Raw genomic sequence first — 12,081 nt, 5'->3', positions numbered from 1 at the left:
GTTAGGCATTAGAAAGAGCTCAGACCTCTTTTAGGCCATTACTGGCTAATTCTTCCCCTGCACACCTCTGCCAGGGAGAGATTTTAATAAATATCAAAAAGGACAGATCATAAGTTTCATTCCCCTTTTTATTTTGTTTCTGAGAGTCTATCCAGCAGTGCAGCAAAATGAACAGGAAGCAATAAGAAAGGTGACTATCTGCTAGGTTCCTAGTTAGCTAAGCAAGGTGTCTGGGTAAATATTTTTTGGACAGAAGGCTGTACCACTTCATGTTGGGTTAAAGTTAACTAATAAAAGCTAGAACTAAGTTGGTGACTGTCTGTTCAGGTGTAGGCAGAATAGTTAATGGTTGAGAACACAGGCTCTGGAGACAGACTGATCTTCCCAATCATGGCTCTGCCTCTTACTGGCTCTGTGACCTTAAGTAAGTTAATTGACCCTTCTGTGCATCACATTTTCCTCATCTGTAAAATGGGGATTACAATAGCACCTGTCTCAAGAGGGCTGCTGTGAAGGTGAACTCACTGTTCTTCCCGCTATGTGGGACATGACTCTGAGGCATGTAAACCTCTCTGGCAACATGGGAAAGATATCCCAGGATAAGCCAGGACCTGGGATCAAGGGATTAAGAAAGTCTCCTTGACCAAAAAGGGGAAGAGTGAAATGAGATAAAATAAAGCGTCAGTGGCTGAGAGATTTCAAACAGAGTCGAGAGGTTAGCCTGGAGGTTATTCTTATGCATTATATAGATATCCCTTTTTAGTTTATGGTGTATTGGAGTGTCTGGAGGGAAGTACCTGAAACCATTGAGCTGTATTCCAGTGGCCTTGATTCTTGAAGAAGACTGTATAAAGATATAACTTTTACAATGAGACTGTGTGATTGTGAAAACCTTGTGTCTGATGTTCCTTTTATCTAGGGTATGGACAGATGAGTAAAAAAATATGGATAAAAAATAAATAAATAATAGCAGGGACAAAGGGTAAAAATAAATTGGGTAATTGGAAATACTAGTTGTCAGAGGGAGGGGTAAGGGGTATGACATGTATGAGTTTTTTCTTTTTATTTCTTTTGCTAGAGTGATGCAAATGTTCTAAAAAATGATTGTGGAGATGAATATACAACTATGTGATGATACTGTGAGCCACTGACTGTACACCATCTATGGAATGTATATGTATGAAGATTTGTCAATAAAAATATTTTTAAAAGGGTTGTTGTGAATTTTTTTAAAAATATTTTTATAAAGAAATCTTCACATACATACATTCCATACATGGTGTACAATCGATGGCTCACAATATCATATGGTTGGGTATCTATCATCATGCTGTGAATATTAAGTAAAAAATACAGTGTTTAGCATAATGTCTGGCCCCTTGCAAGCATACGATGAATGTTCATATTTTTATTATTTAGACAGATTTGCCTGACATTATTTCAGTGTTACTGGCCTGGATTGTGAACTCTTAATCTATTCTTGAATGTTTAACCACCCAAAGTGGATGGAAGAGGTACCACTATTTACCTGAATTCTGCTGGTGGGGGAGGTAAGCTGTCCTCAGAGAAGGAAGGAGAAGGTGGAGAAGCGGAATCTGACAGTGGTGGTGGTGCATAGTTGCCTGCACCCACGTTTTCAACAGAACCGATGCTGCCATTCTGGTACACCAAGGTGGGTGGATACCTGACAATGAACCCAATGCCAAAACTGTTATTTGAAGACCCTGAGTAGTACTCTTTTTTCCTTAAAAGATACCACAAAAATGCATTTGACACAGAAAAGCTATTAGGAAGAAATAAAATAAGTATACTTTCCACATATTCTCTGTTACACTGAAATCTTATTAAATATTCTATTGTTAAACAGATGAGTCTGCTGGTTGTTTATAGTAATGAGATTCAACCCAGATTACCAAAACTATGCTGCTCCTTTCCCAGTGCTGGCCTTGTCAAACCCAAAAGTTCTTTTAATTCTCTCCCAAATGTTAGGTGGAGTCTCTATCTAAATCCCAAAGACTGTTTTGTGGCGAAGGGGGAAGCCAAGTGCCTCAGACTAGTGAGCTACAAACATGTGACTGGCATACAGCCTGGTTTTGAGGTACAAGCCTCCAGAGTGCTCAAAGGCCAAGGAGGCATTTGATTGCAAAACTAAGCCAAGGACAAATGCAGGTTGCTGTGTGGTAGTTAGATGTGGTCTCTCTGTCAGGTCTCACAGCAAACAAAATGAGCTGCCAATTAAAGTGGGTGCTTGGGCTTGCCTTTTGAAAATCTGTCCCTCAGAGCACTGGACCTTGGGTGAATTTGCTCTGTGTGATTCAAATAAGCACAAATACACCAAGCATCAGCTAGCAAAATTTGGCTGGTTCAGCTCCACATACACCACCCCCTACTTTTCACCACTCAGGTCGCTAAAGAACTCATCTAAAACAGACCCCAGGCAGAAGAGAATTGGAGGGTACTAACCGAATCAAATGATGTTCTGATGTGGAAAATTCCCAAGGTCTGGAGCCCTATAGACTTAGGACATCTCTTTAGAGGTTCATCAATAAGCATGTCCAGATAGACTAGCCATGCAACCCAACCCCAAACCTCTTAAACAGCAGGAAAATGGAGCAAAGTTCCTTCTCTCCAACCCTCACTTCACACACAAAAAATAAACAAAAAAGTTGGCATTCTGAACATGCAAACTTCAGATCCTAGAGTCACTGAACCTATGACAAGTACCTGTTTGAACAAGATAGGTCCAGGGAACAAAATGGCCCCTTTTACCAAGAGGCAGGGGTAATGAAGGTACCCTCAGGGCTGAGGGACGAGGGCTGATTGCTCTGTCGAGAGAGACTTTTTTTTTTCCCCTTTCATCATCTTCATTACTATTTAAAACAAATCTCAATATATGAAGAACATGTATGAGAAGTGTCAAGATTTTAAAAAGTTAAGATTTTCATGGCAGAGTTATCCTTAAAAGCAAGAACAATATAACTTTTTCCTTTTATCATTTCCAGACACTCGGCATGGACTGGAATGATTTTCTCATGGCCAGGATGCAATGTATTTAGGGAGAAAACCAGGGCGGCATTCATGCCAAGCAGTTGCAGTAACTTGGCTTTGAATGTCACACAGGTTGGACACCGGGATAAGTGTCAAACCCAAGCTTTAAAACTCATTTTTTCCCTTTTAGCTCCAGTGTGATTTGGTACTGAGAAATGGGGTCAGACTGACATCTACTATTTTTTCCACAGAGATATACAGCCTCAATACTGGCTGGGCACCCTTTCCCACATTGTATCTAAAGTCCACATCCAGTCCCTTGGCCAGCCTCTCTCATGAGACTGACAAAGGCTGACTGAAAAGTTGCTTTGGTAATGTACATGAAATCCCTGCCTGGTCCTCCCCACTTCCCTGAAATGCCCAGCTCTTATGCATGACCTTCAAATCAATGTTCTGGAGGCAAAGGGCTCCCAAGACCACTTTTCTTCCTTTTCCAATCTTTTGCTGTGGCCTTAGACATCCAGTGTCAGGCAAAACAAGGGCACCAGAAGCCATAGCCTGTCCTCTCAGTACCACTCGGGCATTCCAGTCACCTCATTTAAACTGCTGAGTCTCCTGATTTATTTAGCAATTTTAATCACCAGATGGACGCACTTTAAAGTTGCTGATTAATAGTAGTATTGATCTAAGCCACACAGACAGACTGCAAGGGAAGTGAAAAGTGTCACAGCCAGAGCTGTCAGACTCTTAGCCTCAGGTTCTTTCAAAGAATACTACCAGTAGCTCAAAATCATCACCTACCCAGAAGGACCTAGCTTTTCTTTGGACTCCACAAATTCTTGTCCCATCTTCATTTTTTCCCATTCTTCCTTTCGTGTTTTGATTTTACGTGGGTTCACATTTCCTCGATTTGGATTATCTTTCTTCTCTTTCTATAATAAAAAGAAACAGAAAATCTCTTGCAAAATATTTTCCTAAGTTTTTCTTTAAAATTCCACCCATCTTAAACAGCCAAAATGTCCATCAACAGAAGAGTGGCTAAACAAACTGTGGTATATACATACGATGGAATATTATGCAGCTCTAAGACAGAATAAACTTATGAAGTATGTAACAACATGGATGGACCTAGAGAACATTATGCTGAGTGAGACTAGCCAAAAACTAAAGGACAAATACTGTATGGTCTCACTGATATGAACTGGCATTAGTGAATAAACTTGGAATATGTTATTGGTAACAGAGACCATCAGGAGATAGAAATAGGGTAAGATAGTGGGTAATTGGAGCTGAAGGGATACGGACTGTGCAACAGGACTGGATACAGAGACTCAGAAATGGACAGCACAAGACTACCTAACTGTAATGCAATTATGTTAAAACACTGAATGAAGCTGCATGTGAGAATGATAGGGGGAGGAGGGCTGGGGACATGGATGAAATCAGAAAGAAAGATAGATGTTGAAGATCAAGATGGTGTGATCTAGGAATGCCTAGAGTGTATAACAATAGTGAAATGCACAATGTACAAATTTTAGGAGTGCTTTTGCATGAGGAAGAACAAAGGATTGTCATTGTTGCAGGGTGCTGAAAATGGATGATAACTAATACTTTGAAATGTCACCTTATGTGTGAGACTAGAGTGAAAGATGTTTGTTTGTTGCAAAATTTGGATTTTGACTGGAGCATTTCCTAATGTAACTCATGTGGATGGTTTGATTGAATGTCATGAGTACTTGGAATCTCAGGTAGCACATGAGATTTTGTTGGTTTGTCCAGAGTGATGCCCTGATGAATCCCAGAATGATCTGATCAGTGACTGGAAAAGTATTTGCAAGCCCCCTTCGGGGAATGGTGAGAGTGGGGAGAAATTCAACTTCCCCAAGTTGAATTCTTGATATTCTCACAAGCAGTGTGGACAACCAAAGCTATAGGCTGAGACCCCAGTCTTGGGGTTTGTTCACAAGAAACTTAACCCCACAAAAGATAGGTCAAGTCTACTTAAAATTTAGGCCTAAGAGTCATCCCCAAGAGAGCCTCTTTTGTTGCTCAGATGTGGTCTCTCTCTCCAGCCAACATGAGGAGCAGTCTCACCACCCTCCCCCTCTCTGCATGGGACATGACTCCCAGGGGTGTGGACCTTCCTGGCAACGTGGGACAAAGATTCTGGAATGAGCTGAGACTCAGCATCAAAGGACTGAGAAAAACCCTAGAATGAGCTGAGAATTAACATCAAGAGACTGAGCGAACCTTCTCGACCAAAAGGGGGAAGAGTAAAATGAGACTAAGTGTCAATGGCTGGGAGATTCCAAACAGAGTCGAGAGGTTATCCCGGGGGTTATTCTTATGCATTAAGTAGATATCACCTTGTTGTTCAAGATGTAGTGGAGAGGCTGAAGGGAATTGCCTGAAAATGTAGAACTGTGTTCCAGTAGCCATGTTTCTTGATGATGATTGAACAATGATATAGCTTTCACAATGAGACTCTGTGAATGTGAAAACCTTGTGTCTGATGCTCCTTTTAGCTACTATATCAACAGAAGAGTAGAACATATGGAATAAAAATAAATAATAGGGGGAACAAATGTTAAAATAAATTCAGTTTGAAATAGTGGTAAATGAAAGCGAGGGGTAAGGGGTATGGTACGTATAGTTTTTTTTCTCTATTATCATTTTCTTTCTTTTTCTGTTGTCTTTTTATTTCTTTTCCTAATCGATGCAAATGTACTAAGAAATGATGAATATGCAACTGTGATGATATTAAGAATTACTGATTATATATGTAGAATGGAATGATTTCTAAATGTTTTGTTTGTTAATTTTTTTAATTAATAAAAAAAGTTAAAAAAAAAATTCCACCCATCTTCACAGATGTACATATAATACATGATTTTGCCTAGAAAAAACACAGTAACACAACAAAATTTATAAAATCACTGGGTGTGGAGGGACAGAGAAGATCATCCAATCCAAATTCCTTCATGGGTAAAACATTTGCTCAATTTCATGCTTAACCTCAAGCGATGGGCGCCTGTACATTTTTGGGTAACACATACACATTCCTGAACAGTTCTAGTTGTCAGGAAGTTAGTAAACAGCTACTTATTATTTGCTTTGCCACCCAGGTCAGTCAAGAGAGATGAGCAGTTATGGCAACTGTAGATATCTGGGGCAGATAAAAGAAAATAGTTAAACAAAAACAAACAAACAAACAAAAACCACCAACAAAGAATCCTTCAGCCTATGCAGCTGTACTAGCTAGTTCCTGATACTCTTTTGGGCCTCCTGGCAGCCATGCTGATGAGACTGTAAGTTGCAACTGGTTAGTCACATACACACACACATCACTGAGAGTCTAAAGGGAGAGAAGCATCTCCAAAAATTAGGCATATCCTTCTTCTCACCCCCAACCTGGAATGAAGGTGTTAAATTCCTGGTGCAAATCAAACACTGCAGTGCCTTGTGCTGATCTCTGAGAAATGAGTTGCAAAACTGGTGGGGAAGGGACTTGCCTAGCTAGAGTGTCCAGCAGAGTCAGGTGCAAATTACAAAAGAAATAAATGGTGAATAAAAAAGTCAATTTCTAAAACTCAGCCTGAATTTACTCAATTGTTAATAGCACTGAGGGGAAAAACACATTTTAGTGTGATTTTTACTTTCATCTTGGTTGTGCTTAGTATGGACACATTTTTTAGAGGTTTACCTGGCATCCAAGCAAGCAGCCACTTGGAATGATTGCTTCACATAAGACTGGCTTCCCTCTTTATCCCCCCTTCCACAATCGTACCTACTGATGTGTAGAACAGACACCCCTTTCCCCTCACCCTGTGCTTCCTCTTCTCTTTCATGATATCCTTGGTGTCCTGCAGCATCTTCTCCTTCCAAAGATCAAAGAAGTATGAAGGGTCTGTGTAGAATTTGAGCGCCTCTTTCCCATCATCCCTGGGACAGAAATGAAGACAAGTAGCTGTCAGTTGACAGATGAGCTCCCAACCAAATCCAATATTCCAAACACCTACCAGTTACGAGTTTTAACATCGAGGACTCAAAAAGTCATTTGAGTCGAATGTGTATTTCTTCTCCCTTACCAGCATTCCAAAGCTCCCAAACGGTACCTTGACACTTTAAGAATCTTAGCCTTTACTTTCAATTCCTGCTAGAGGAATTTTGCATGGTCAGGGCAAGAACGGGTTATAGCAACATGGATCCTGATTATGTCTAATGATCTGCATAGCCACAGACATCTCCCTGAGGATATCCTGATATTCTGGCACAGCAGAGGGTATTTCTGCTACTGGTTCCCCTTCCCCCCACCAATTCCTCAGACTCTCTAGAAAGCTTTAGTGGCTTCCCACCCACCTGAAACCTGTACACATGTGTGCAGGTTCACAGTTGTGAAACTATGTACACACAGATACACATGAATGTGTATCTGTGTGTACAGATGTTATTTCTCTGCAACTATAGACAATCACAACACTCTACCTTCTTGCTTCTTTCTAAAATAGCTCAGTATCTGCCCCCCTGCTCCCTACTACCACAAGGAGGCCCCAGTGAGAACTGATGGCTAGCCGCCTTATTACCAGCAGACTTAATCTCCACCTCTAGCGGCTGCAACAGTAGTATAGCCAGCTACCGTGCGCCACTATCAGGGTTGTCTGTGCTGGACTTTATGATCTAGGTTGGAACCTTGTACTTTTGCATGGCTAATCCCCTCTCAGTTTCCAGAAAACATGTGCTTAGGGGTGGACATTTATTTTAACTTATTTTAAATTAAAAAGAATTGGAAAAGCAATTCTATTTCTTAGCCTCCAATTCCATCACAACACACAGAAACATTTCCAAATCCAGCACTAATGATTTTTATATTAAATCTTGTTCTGAATTACTACACCATGGGCCATTTTTGTTAGGGCAAATCCAGATAATTTAGAGGATACACTCATTCTGATATTTTATGTTAAAAAGGAAAATACCATTTCACCTGCTGAGCTGGAGACCTGAGTTCTATTCCAGGAGCCTGCCCATGCCCCACCCTGCCCCACAAAAAAAGGGAAAATACCAAACGTGGCAAAATATTAAAATTGGTGGATCTGGATATATGGGGATAAGGAGTTCTATGTATGAGGTCTGTATTATTTTTCTAACTGTCCTGTGAGTTTGAAAGTATTTCAAAATAATTTTTTTTAAAAGGAAAATATCATTAACTGAAAAATAAAATTCTCACTATCATTTGTTCATTCTATCCTACCACACAAACCCAGTATCATACTTATCTCTTGTGGTAGTTAGATTCAGGTGTCAACTTGGTTAGGTGAAGGTGCCTAGTTTTATTGCTGTGGACATGAGCCAATGGCATGTGAACCTCATCTGTTGCTGATTACATCTGCAGTCGGCAAGGAGGCGTGCTTGCTGCAATGAAGGATGTTTGATTTAATTGGCTGGTGCTTAAATGAGAGAGCTCAATGTAGCACAGCCCCAGCAGCTCAGCATACCTCATTTCAGCACTTGTAGCTCAGCTCAGACCTTTGGAGATGCAGAAAGGAATCACCCCGGGGAAAGTTGTTGGAACCCAGAGGCTTGGAGAGAAGGCCAGCAGAGATCACCCCGTGCCTTCCCACGTAAGAAAGAACCTCAGTTGAAAGTTAGCTGCCTTTCCTCTGAAGAACTATACGTTAACTAAACAAATCCTCTTTTATTGAAAGCCTATCTGTCTCTGGTGTGTTGCATTCTGGCAGCTAGCAAACTAGAACATCTTTTCAAATTTTTCAAGTGTGTGTGATCTGTTCCTGGTCCCCAATCCCCTATCCAAGTCCAACTAGACTAAATGATGGAGGCTAAAGAGTCAAATCTCTGTCCTGCTGTACTAGATATCCCCTTTCAAGTCAAAGAATAAACATAATTTCACACATTAATATAGGGTAGGTGAAATGTGCTTTCTCCATATCTGTGTGAGAAACTACCATATTCCTATTCCAGGCTCCCTGAATCAGGCTGGTGTCCTTGAATTTCACAGGTACATACACACAATTTTACTTTGCAGTGTACCCATGTTGCACAGAAGACATCTGCCTCCAGCCATCTGTAATTACTTTTTACCTGTTCCTAAGATATTTATGGATACAAGCAAGATAAATATTCACTTTCAGCCTTTGCTCAGTGGTTTTTTTTTTTTCTTTTTTCTTCAGGAAGACAACACTACACTAAAGGGGGGAGTAGCTTTAAGTTGTCTATAAGGCTATCTTCCCTTTTCAAGCTTAGCCATAGTGGTATAGGTTCTTCCAGAAAGGAATATCAAAAGAATGTTCAAGACAAAGTGAAAGACACTCATTTGGAAGAATGCCAATTATTCCTTAAGCCTTGGAAGGACCCTCAAGGCCAGAACAGCTAGTCCTTGAGGCTGGCCCCACTAACATACCTAAACATCTGGTAATCTGGTGGTTTCTAGGTAAGTGGGAACCTTGCCAGAGTGTTATCCCTGGGATCCATGCTTTAAGACTTCCTTCTAATAAAGTTGTTTGGTTCTATAATAGATAAATTCCTTGAATGGAGTACAAGATGAACCTGGCCTATACCAAATTAAATTCTGCAGCATGCAATCTAGAGCAAAAAAGATATTCACTACGAATTTTACAAACTAAGTAAGTGACAACAGTTTATATGGTAAACTTTAGCTTCTGCTGCTAAAGTACAAGGAATTTGGGATAGGTAGTGAGCTTTTGATACAATACCCTGATATAAGTAACATCTTTAGGAAAAAGGTAATTTAGTTGTTGTTTACCTATAGGTTGAAAAAGGGAGAAGCTAGCCAGCCAATACCTGTAAGAGGTAAGATTGTTGAGAGGTGGAGGAGTATCACAGGTATTGTATGTTTCCAAGACAGGCACTGGGAGGGAGTCTCTGTCAAAGAGCTTCTGGTCCTGAATGGTAGAGCTTCTGAAGGCCTTTCGGGTGTTGATTCCTTGTAGTGACACTGAGAGAAGATGGAAGGCGTTAGAAAATGGACGACAGACTATTTGAGCAAACACTGAGTCACACCAGTTAGAGAGGCCTCAGCTGCTGCATTTCTTGGCTGCGCTGTCTACAGCCAGTTTTTTTTTTTCCTCCCTCTCTGGGGAAGCCCCACAAGGCTGTCAGCAGCCCAGCCATTTCATGGCTGAACAAAATGAGGCAACACAAAGGTTTACTATGTGGCCAGATCTAGCAGTCCTTTCCTTAGGAGGAATGAATCTTCCAAGGACTTTTATGGTAGCAAAATATGACTTGGGGAGGGGAAATTTGAGAAAGAGGGAATTGGGGACTGGGAGAAAGGGAGTGTGTGGGGAGTGTGGTAGAGCTAAAGCGGTTTCTTCACATCACCCAGGCTTACGTCATTTCAAAGCAGAACTCCATAGGTCTCTGTGATTTTTCTCCTTACTTTTTTATAAATCAGGAAAAAAATATTCTAAGAAACTGATTGGCAGAGTCTGCAAATGCTGAGCTCAGCTTCCTTACCTTCTTCTTCCTTGGGATCCAGCTGAGTGACTTTAACTTGTAGGCGGTCGACTCTCTTAGCAAGAGAGCTTACCCGAGAGGCAAAGGTACTTGCCTGAGTAAAGAGCCCTCCAAAAATGTCCTCTGCATATTTACCTGGAAAGAGCACAGAAACCAAGTCACTAGTGCATAGATGTGGCATAAATGATCAGAAAAACGGACTAATAAAGATGAAAATTGTACTCCCATTCCCCAAATACATATACACACACTCCAAGGTTTGTACTACCTGCTGATGCCTTGCTCTTACAGATAGAGACACACCTCCATAGCTTGGGCAGTCTACATATGTTCTATAACTAATAGAGCCTTCTTGGCTGAACAATCATGAAATTCAAAGTACACTGAATAAAATCTAAAGGTATTACATAAAAATTAATCTTGGAAATATATCTACATGTTTACCTACCCCTTAGCCTCTTGTGTGCTGTAAAAGCATCTTTGTAAAACGGTTCTGGAAAACAGACTGGGAGTTGAGAGAACCTTCTAGGTGTCTATAATTAATATGCAAAATAAGAAATAACTTTCTCAATGGAGCCTCAAAAGTATTTTGAATAATGATGAGTTATGATATCTTTGAGGGGCCTTGAACTTATCAACAACCCACCACAAGACACATATAGCTTCTTCCAAGGGGTAAAAGGGTTATTTTATGTTTATAACCTACATCTTTCAAAGTCTCTGGCTTAGTGTAGTTTACGATCCTTCAAATCTACCTCTTAGGGAATAAGTGAAAAGCTGAAACTTTCAAGCCCTCCCTGAAAAACAACATATCTAAATGGTCTCTTTCCACAATGTCTTGTTTTTTTTTTTTAGAAAAAAAAAAAAAGAGTTCATTACTTTCAATCCTGGAATGCAGGGAGAATCTGCAGACAAAGAAACACAACAGCAATTTGACACTACCGCCAAACTGTCATTTCAAGCCACAAGGTACCTTCTTACTAAGAATGAAAAGTGGTGCAAATGAATAAATATATCATCTGAATTTTTTATCTGCAAGGTGACAGCAGGTATAAAAATGACCATGCCTAACCAAAAAATAATTCTTTGAGAACTATTTAAAGTAAGGCTCTAATTTTTAGCATCTAAGATACATTTATTCTTAGTCAATATTTGAGAGAAAAAAAAATCTGAAAGGCCAAACTGCACCTTCAAGGGTGAACTGCAGCTCACCGTCCCATTATCACCTGGAGAGCGAGGATAAGACCAATCAACTGCAAATTTTGAATTGCTGGTAAATTTAGTCAACAAGGAGTTCCTAATCAAGGAAGAGCAATTCCATGCATACTGAATGGTTTTGTGAGCTAAACAACTATGGGAGGCTCAAAGGACTCAAATTGGCTAACGAGCTGCATTTCTACTCTGCAGGTTGAGGGTCCTGACTGATCTCTGTCCATAAAATTGCTAAGTTCACATAAAAACCATACTGTATCAAGATCTTCCAAAGTAATGGAAAATTGTGATGAGAAGGCAAAGGGATAAAAACATGCAACATTATTTGTGTTCAAAACTATCTGTTAACCATCCAGCTGCTCTGGAAGGCAAAAACAAACAAACAAA

The 12,081-nt window shown here is 40.3% G+C and overlaps 1 protein-coding gene across 3 annotated transcripts in view; it reads right to left on the bottom strand.

The window, feature by feature from the left end:
- The window catches only part of WASF2 (WASP family member 2), a 100,712-nt gene that overhangs the window by 6,661 nt on the left and 81,970 nt on the right, over positions 1-12,081 (bottom strand). For all 3 annotated transcript variants that reach the window (XM_077150661.1, XM_077150660.1, XM_077150662.1), the window contains 5 exons: positions 10,483-10,617; positions 9,808-9,961; positions 6,813-6,930; positions 3,790-3,920; positions 1,529-1,684 (listed from right to left, as the gene is read on the bottom strand). In XM_077150661.1, coding sequence (XP_077006776.1) covers positions 1,529-1,684; positions 3,790-3,920; positions 6,813-6,930; positions 9,808-9,961; positions 10,483-10,617 — 694 coding nt within the window. The remainder of the gene's footprint in view (positions 1-1,528; positions 1,685-3,789; positions 3,921-6,812; positions 6,931-9,807; positions 9,962-10,482; positions 10,618-12,081) is intronic.

The sequence above is a fragment of the Tamandua tetradactyla genome, chromosome 2, assembly GCF_023851605.1.
Source record: "Tamandua tetradactyla isolate mTamTet1 chromosome 2, mTamTet1.pri, whole genome shotgun sequence".
NCBI classification, from domain to species: Eukaryota; Metazoa; Chordata; class Mammalia; order Pilosa; family Myrmecophagidae; genus Tamandua; species Tamandua tetradactyla.
Note: the sequence above shows the minus strand (reverse complement) of the source record. Positions and strands in the feature narration are given on the sequence as shown.